This window comes from Aotus nancymaae, unplaced genomic scaffold (assembly GCF_030222135.1).
Source record: "Aotus nancymaae isolate 86718 unplaced genomic scaffold, 86718_ANA_hifiasm-v0.15.2.pri h1tg000030l, whole genome shotgun sequence".
Lineage (NCBI taxonomy): Eukaryota > Metazoa > Chordata > Mammalia > Primates > Aotidae > Aotus > Aotus nancymaae.
In genome coordinates, this window is record NW_026988443.1 from 1,047,767 (window position 1) to 1,056,445 (window position 8,679).

At 50.0% G+C, this 8,679-nt stretch overlaps 1 protein-coding gene across 1 annotated transcript; it reads right to left on the bottom strand.

Moving 5' to 3' along the window:
• Positions 1-2,729: 2,729 nt before the first annotated feature.
• Positions 2,730-8,198, bottom strand: LOC105707371 (tubulin alpha-3 chain-like). The gene is made up of 4 exons (XM_021671739.2): positions 8,078-8,198; positions 7,005-7,153; positions 5,696-6,376; positions 2,730-3,105 (listed from the first exon to the last, which is right to left on the bottom strand). The coding sequence occupies exons 1-4, from the start codon at positions 8,196-8,198 to the stop codon at positions 2,809-2,811; spliced, it is 1,248 nt and encodes a 415-aa protein (XP_021527414.1). The 3' UTR covers positions 2,730-2,808.
• Between the last annotated feature and the right edge of the window lie 481 nt (positions 8,199-8,679).

Below are 8,679 nucleotides of genomic sequence, written 5' to 3' on the forward strand. Positions count from 1 at the left end.
AATAACTTATGTACTGATTACATATTGAAAGAATATGTTGGATATTTTAGATTAATTAAAGTATTTGATTGAATCCAGCATTTTCATTTACTTTAGCATCTAAAGGGAGCTGGAGGTGTCTCTGGAGGAGCAGGGTCCACGGTGTCTCAGACACAGGAGCCTCCACCCTTATGGCGAAATGAAAGTGACATAATGAATCCCTAGACACCCAGTTGCATCTTTTCTCCAAGAACATAGTTTCCCATTGCAGATTATTTGACTAAACGTGATAAGAGGCCAGGGAAGAAACAGGATTGACGCTGAGTGTTCTGTTGGCTGAACCCTTGTCTGGAGTCAGCCCAAAAGTGGTGGCAGGGGAGTTCCTGCAAGGGACTTCCCTAAACCTTCCCAGGATGAGAGCCAGCTGAGATTCCAGAGGAAAAGCACTTAATGCCAGGGTAGTCAGTCCAGAGCGTTTGTTAGGGAAACTTACGTACAGAGGGGGCCGCAGTGTGGTCTCATGAGAGACAGTCAGAAAGAGGTTCTGCCTAAGCATGCCACGGTGAGTGGGGAGTGGAGTTTATGTGAAGATGCAAGGAATTTGGCTGGGGCGGGGCCAGTTTCCACATGCTTAGCAACACATCAGCTCTTTCAGTGTTTCAGGCAACAACCTAGCCAGGTTTATCAGTGTCTGGGAAGATGCAAGGCCCTAGACAGGGTTTGAGCCTGCAGGGGAACATGCAGCTGACCAGGTCAGAGAGCAGTCAAGGCACTCTGTCAGGCAGGGCAAAGGAAAAGCTGAGGGGATGAAATGGGGGATCCAATACTGTGAGTCAAGCAGGGGACACATGCCCTGGTTAGAGCCCATGGGCAGACCCTGCCAGGCCAGAACAGAGGAGAACCCTGGCCAAGGCACTCCGCATGGTGCATTGTGACCCCACAGGCAAGCCTGCTACTCGGGCACGTTTGTCCCCTGGAGGGTCCTCTCAGTAAGTCTTGCTGATGCTGTCAACACCCTGAGCCTAGGGAAATCCATCCCATTAAAATAAAGCTCTGGCTCAAGTGTGGTTCCAGGTCTTTCTTGGGTATCTTCACGGAAAAGAGTAAAGTAAGCAAATTACAAATCAAAGAAACTCTGAGCAGTGGTCTTCATCTGAATGAGACTCTCTGGCGGTCAGAAGGAAAGTCTCAAGCATTCAGACCACAGCAGGAACGCAGTCATGGCATCTGGTAGCTTTACTCGAGTGAGAGGCTTGACCACTGTTTGCTGCACTCAGGTAGGTAGGAAACAACGTAAGAGCTTCCAAAATCAAAATCAGAAACCTGATTCCAGGACTTGGCTCCAATACTTCCTGCCTGTCACTGTCTGGGGCAGCTCAGATGTATGGAGCGTGAACACACCTGGAGGATGAGGCAGTGAGCCCCAGCACTGTCAGGGCAGACCAGGTTTGCAGGCCAGGCCACGTGTGGACCGGCTGCGCCTACCTTTCTCTAAATGGACCCCTGGCATGTGTCCTTTCCAAATTTTCCCTTGGCAGTGTGTTGCATGCATGGCTTGGCTCCTGGGACACATCCCAAAAGGTCCCCTGCACACCGCCAAGGGCTTCTGGGGCATGACCTGTCTTTAGCGGTTCTGAGCCTCGGGACTCGGGGCTGATGCAGGGCATCTAGCTGAAGCAGCTTTGATGGAAATGAGTAGACACAAATGTCGCTCAAGGAGCACGAGTACAGCAGGTGCTGCAGTTATGGGGCTTGCCTATTCCTAATTATTGTGCTTTGTGTCTCCTCAGGGAGAAACAAAGGCGGCACTGCCCTTGAGGAAGTGCTGGCCCTGGCGGAACGCAGTGGCCGCAAAGGATCCAGCCGCAGGATGCCGCACCAGCCCAGTGCTACCAGGCTGCCCAAGAGGGGCAGGCGTGGGAAGAGCCCTACATGGGGAACACTTAGGATGGGGCAGAGACCTGTCACATCACTGTCCCCAGCAAAGGCTATGTGTTGTCTCCTTTAGCTGATAATGAACCTTTCTGAGATGCAGAGGGTTCAGGTCAGATGTTCCGTACCATTTTTTGAGATATTAAGGCACAGACTTAGAATGAGGTTTTTCTGCTGGCCCTGGTTGTGCCACAGCTGAACTAACCAGGTCCCTTCAGCATGGCTCCACTTCCTGGACCTGATTTGGGTTCTGAGAAAAGGTATCGGGATTGCCAGGTCTTTCATAAACACGTTAACAAGCTTCACTTGAAGTGAAAGGTGGCAGGTTTTCTATCAAGACGGCTGAGTGACAGTGCTGAGGGGCAGGGTGCGTTGTGACCTTCTGTGGGTCACGAATGCTGTGCAGAACTCAGTAACGCTCTCTCCCATGTCCTGACCTTACACATTTGATGCAGTTTTAGGGATTGCATGGATAAGCTGCATCCACAGACCTCAGATTGAAACACTCAGCTTCTAAGCTTTTCCTTTTACCCAGCAATAGAGAAGACCCACCAATAGAGAAGCCCGAAAAATTGCAAATTACCTTGAAAACCCTGATTCAGCTTTCCTAGAATTTAGGAAATCTCTGCACTGAATACTTGGATTTGAAGAAACACTGTTTTCCCCTGGTCAAGTTACTTCCGTGGCAGCTCCTTAAGTATGTGCATGGTACTGCTGTACCCAACCCCACGCCAGGACAGGCTGTCCATGCAAGCTCTGCGGTCCCACCGGCTCCTGTAGGCAGAGGTAAACAGCACAATACACAGACACCCTGGTTTTATATGGAACCTTTAATTGCAAGCAACTTGAAAACAGCCATGCTGGGGAGGGCGGGGGAGAACCCATCACATCCTCCCCTCAGTATTCTTCGCCTTCTTCAGCCTCAGCTTCCACGGAATCCACGCCCACCTCTTCATAATCCTTCTCCAGAGCTGCCAGGTCCTCTCGGGCCTCGGAGAACTCTCCCTCCTCCATGCCTTCCCCCACGTACCAGTGCACAAAGGCCCGCTTGGCATACATGAGATCAAACTTATGGTCCAGGCGGGCCCAGGCCTCTGCGATGGCTGTGGTGTTGCTCAGCATGCACACGGCCCGCTGCACCTTGGCCAGGTCTCCCCCAGGGACCACCGTGGGGGGCTGGTAGTTAATGCCGACCTGCCGGAGAAGGGGAAGAAGGCAGTGTGTGAAGCTTTTATCAAACCTAGAAATGGTGGTTACTTTTCCTCAAACGGAAGGCACCCTGTAAGTGACCAGGAGAATGCTCCGTTCAACCCACAAATGTCACTAAGCCCTTCTCTTGTGCCAGGCAGGGTGACATTCCAGATGAGGAATAAAGAGAAAGTAGCCTTAGAGGTAGCCACCCTGGCAGGACCCCAAGCTGCCTGAAGGGCTGTGTCCTAGCAACTATGATATGGTAGACAGTCTTCCCTCTGAAAATGTAAGCTGATTGTCTTCTTTGTAGATTACAATGAAATTCTATAGCCACACTTTTCCCACCCAGATAGATTCAGAGTACACAACTCTTCCTCACGTCTCAGGGGAGATCATACCTTCTGCTGACCCACCAAAGAAGCCAGTGTGGATATGCAAAGGTGACAGATCATGAGTCAAGGGTCATGTGAATGCTGCTCCCACAGCAGCAGAAGTGGTCCACATGCCTGCTTAGGTAGGGGATGACATTCCAAGGTGGGGACCAAAGGGGGAAGCATTCCACGTTTCAGCACTTGGGAGTAACATGGCCTGAGGTCCTGGCAGCAGTGCATGGGGTGTAGGGCAGGGGCCAGCAAACTTGTTCTCTAAATGACAAGCCAGGTGTGGCGGCTCAAGTCTGTAACCTTAGCTCTTTGGGAGGCCAAGGCTGGCAGATCGCTTGAGGTCAGGAGTTTGAGACCAGCCTGGCCAACATGGCAGAACCCTAATATAGCTAATAAAAATACAAAAGCTGGCCAGGTATGGTGGCTTATGCCTGTAATTCAGCACTTTGAGAGGCCGAGCAGTGTGGATCACCTGAGGTTAAGCGTTTGACACCAGCCTGGCCAACGTGGTAAAACCCCATCCGTACTAAAAATACACAAATTAGCCAGGCATGGTAGCAGGTGCCTACAGATTCCAGCTACTCAGGAGGCTGAGGCAGGAGAATTAGCTGGAACCCAGGAAGTGGCAGTTGCGGTGAGCAGAGATCACACCACTGCACTCCAGCCTGGGTGCCAGCACAAGACTCTGTCTAAACAAACAAACAAAAAGCCAAGGTCATACAAATTCTAGGCCTTATAGGTCACATAACCTCTGTCACACCTACCCCACTCTTCTGTTAGATAGCAAAATCAATTTGCAAATGAAGGAGTGTGGTGGCCGTGTCGAGACAAAGCCCTAACTTACAAAATTCAGCAGCTAGTCCAGCAGCTGTGCTAACCCCTGAAAGAGAGGAAGAGACACCCACGGTAGGAAATTCCAGTCAGAGCTGGCTGCAGTAGTCTTTCTAGAGGCAGTGGGGGTCTGAGCCAGGGGTGGCAGGAAAAGCACAGCACAAGGACACACAGGTCCAATAGAGAGATGCGGAAGAATTTAGTAACCAACTATTGGAAAAGCCCAAAGAAGACAGCAAGGTTTCTTTCATGTGTCGGTGGAAGGTGGGGACAGACTTTATGTCTGAGGCAAACCCAGGCCAAAATTACTAGGCTTTCCAGGAGAGAAATAAAGTTTTTTTTTTTTTTTTTTTTTTTTTGAGACCACCTCACTCTGTCACCCATGCGGTGGTGGGATCTTGGCTCATTGCAACCTCTGCCCTCCAGGCTCAAGCCATCCTCCCACCTCAGCCTTCTGGGACCACAGGTGCACACCACCACACCTGGCTATTTTTTTTGTATTTTTGGTAGAGACAGGGTCTTGCCACGTTGCCTAGGCTGTTCTCAAACTCCTGAGTAGAACCAATCCGCTTGGCATCCTAGAGAGCTGGGATTACAGGTGTGAGCCACCGCTCCTGTTGCTGTTTTCATCACAAAGATTCATTCTTTCTTTAACGCAAACACTCCATGAGACAGTGAAGGAGTTAGTGAAACAGTTTATAGTAATAGCCAAGTTAAGATAAAATACATACACCATCCACATGATTCCCCAAAATGCCCATACATTTCTAAGCTTGACTTACCTTTTTCACGTGAATTCTACCACCCAAGAAAGGGCACAAAAATCCTTTAGAGAATGCCTAATTCTTAAAACAAACAAAACAAACAACAAAAAACCAACAAAAACTGGGCATGGTGTGTCATGCCTGTAATCTTAGCACTTTGGGAGGCTGGGGCGGGTGGATCACTTGAGCCCAGGAGTTTGAGGCCAGCTGGGCAACATAGTGAAACCCCATCTCTATGGAAAATACAAAAATTAGGTGGGTGTGGTGGTGCATGCGTGTGGTCCCAGGTACTTGACACAAACGTTCCCAAAAATTAGCCGGGCATGGTGGCAGATGCCTGTAATTCCAGCTACTTGGGAGGCTGATGGAGACTGCAGTGAGCTGACATCATACCACTGCATTCCAGCTGGAGTGACAGAGCTAGACTCTGTCTCCAAAAAAAAATAGAGACATCGCTGAATTAATTATTACTCTGCTTCACTAATTTATGCCCATGCACCTAGCCCATGGGACAGGGGTAGTCTCCCCAAAGGATGTGGGCCTTCAGGGGTAGCATTATTCTGCGTGTCTGCTGCTTGCTGAAAGGTACAAGGACTTCACATCACCCATTCATACCTTAAATCCAGTTGGGCACCAATCCACAAACTGGATGGTGCGCTTGGTCTTGATGGTGGCGATGGCTGCATTGACATCTTTTGGGACCACATCCCCCCGGTACAACATGCAGCAGGCCATGTACTTGCCATGGCGAGGGTCACACTTGACCATCTGATTGGCTGGCTCGAAGCAGGCATTGGTGATCTCGGCCACGGACAGCTGCTCGTGGTAGGCCTTCTCAGCTGAGATGACCGGGGCATAGGTGACCAGGGGGAAGTGGATGCGGGGATATGGCACTAGGTTGGTCTGGAATTCCGTCAAGTCCACATTCAGGGCCCCATCAAATCGCAGGGAGGCTGTGATGGAGGACACGATCTGCCCAATCAGACGATTGAGGTTGGTGTATGTGGGACGCTCGATGTCCAGGTTGCGCCGACATATGTCATAGATGGCTTCGTTGTCGACCATGAAGGCGCAGTCAGAATGTTCCAGGGTTGTGTGGGTGGTCAGGATGGAGTTGTAGGGCTCTACCACAGCCGTGGAGACCTGGGGTGCTGGGTAAATGGCAAACTCTAGCTTGGATTTCTTGCCATAATCCACTGAGAGCCGCTCCATGAGCAGAGATGCGAACCCAGAGCCAGTGCCGCCCCCAAAGCTGTGGAAGATGAGGAAGCCCTGCAGTCCCGTGCACAGATCTGCCTGAGAGAAACCAGATGATGTGAGCCAATGCCCTTGGAAGCCACATCACTAACCTCTAACAAGCCAGGGCCACTTCTCTTTGCCTCTTAAGAGTTGATGTGGATTCAGATCATCCATAATAAACACACATTACACTCTGAAGCAAAGAAAAGCAGACAAAGATCTACAGACAAATCACCATGCATACTTCAGAGTAAGACTCCTGCAGACTCAGTAGGACGCAAGATGCTGGTCTGTTTCTTTTTTTGAGACAGAGTCTCGCCCTGTTGCCCAGGCTGGAGTGCAGTGGTGTGATTTTGGCTCACTGCAACCTCCACCTCCTGGATTCAAGCCATTCTCCTGCCTCAGTTTCCCAAGTAGCTGGGACTACAGGCTTGCCCCATCATGCCCGGCTAATTTTTGTACTTTTAGTAGAGATGGGGTTTCACCACGTTGGCCAGGCTGGTCTCGAACTTCTGCCTTAGGTGATCTGCCCACCTTGACCTCCCAAAGTGCTGGGATTACAGTTGTGAGTCACTGTGCCTCGTCAAGGTGCTGGTCTAAGTTTTGACAAAATGACCTTCCCTTCACAATCCAAGACCTACCCTCCCATGCAGGACAATGTCCAAATGAAGCCTTCTCTTCTTACCAGTTTGCGGATCCGGTCCAGGACCAGGTCGACGATCTCCTTGCCGATGGTGTAATGGCCTCTGGCGTAATTATTGGCTGCATCTTCCTTCCCGGTTATCAGCTGCTCCGGGTGGAAGAGCTGCCTGTAAGTCCCTGTGCGCACTTCATCTACAAAAGAGATCACGTGTGCCGTGAATCTATAAGGCCTGTATTCACCAAGATGGATACATTCCAGGACTGTTCACTTCTATAAAGTATGCTGTTCAAAGTACATGACCTACATGTCGTTAAGTCAACAGTGGCAGGATCTGGTAGAAAATGCTTCTGTGTGATAACCAACCTGCAAGTACAATTTATGACTCTAGGAAGTTAAACTCAGCTTGCGGGATAAATGTCAGCATGACCAGTTCCCAGTGAAGGGAAATATGCTCTAGCACCCCTCAACACAGGTAATTCTACAGGTACATAATTCTCTCCTACATCAAAGGCTGTAAGTTAGAAACTCTTACAAACTTGGCAGCCACCAGGTTAGTATGACTTCTGCAGGGCAGTCCCATAGGGCACCCTGTGTGGCCTGGGCCCCATGGGCTTTTAGGTCACATTGTCACCTCCTGGGGGGCCACTGAAATGTGCTGCCTCTTTGCAGCTCTCCTTGTAAACTACCTCGGGCTTCTAATCTGGAGGAAGCAAATGACTGTTCTGTACTTAACCTTCTATGCCTGAGATCTGCAGGTCAAGACTCTTGTGCACCAGCGTAAGAGAGTGCACAGTATTCAGGAGGGAACGAATGCCGCTGTGCCCTGTACATGGGGCCACCTAAGCAGGGTTGAGGCAGCCACGAGGGAATCACTCCACAGCCCATCTTACTGCTGGCAAAGCAGCTTTTCCCGGTAGGTCAGGTTTTCCTAAATTAGAAACCGAGGCTCACAGACACTTTCATCATAAACCTTTCAGTTTCTCTGTTAACAATGCCATAGGCATATGCTCTTCTATCCCTTTCTGCAGGAGGATTCAAAGGAGCCCACATGGGGCTTTACTGAAGATGCTCTCCCACCCTCCCCGGAAAGCTGCCATCAGTGCCCAAGCACCTACCGACCACAGTGGGCTCCAGGTCCACAAACACTGCTCTGGGCACGTGCTTGCCAGCCCCAGTCTCACTGAAGAATGTGTTGAAGGAGTCATCTCCACCACCGATGGTTTTATCACTTGGCATTTGACCATCGGGCTGAATTCCATGTTCAAGACAGTACAGTTCCCAGCAGGCATTGCCGATCTGGACACCTGCCTGCCCCACGTGGACAGAGATACACTCACGCTGTGAACCAGAACATAAATGTGAGCCCACTCATTTCAAGGCAACTTGAAACTGTATGGCATGCAAAATATTCTAATTTAGTATTTGTATAGTGCATCAGTGTCTGGTGCTTTTGTAACTAATATTTCCTAGGAGGGTTAGGTGACTGACCTCTTTATCCGTGTGAAAACTTGCTCTAAACCATCCTAGTACTACGTTCCAGAGGTAACCCTAGAACCTAATGTTTGCCATTACACAAAAATTAGGTCATTTTAAAAACCTGGAAGCCATGTAACGTCAATAATCAACCCCACATTATGGCCAGTCACAGTAATTCTCTGGGTACTCCCTCCTTGGCCCCTTCCTGCTCAACTGCCGTGGGTGACCTGAATCCCTTCAT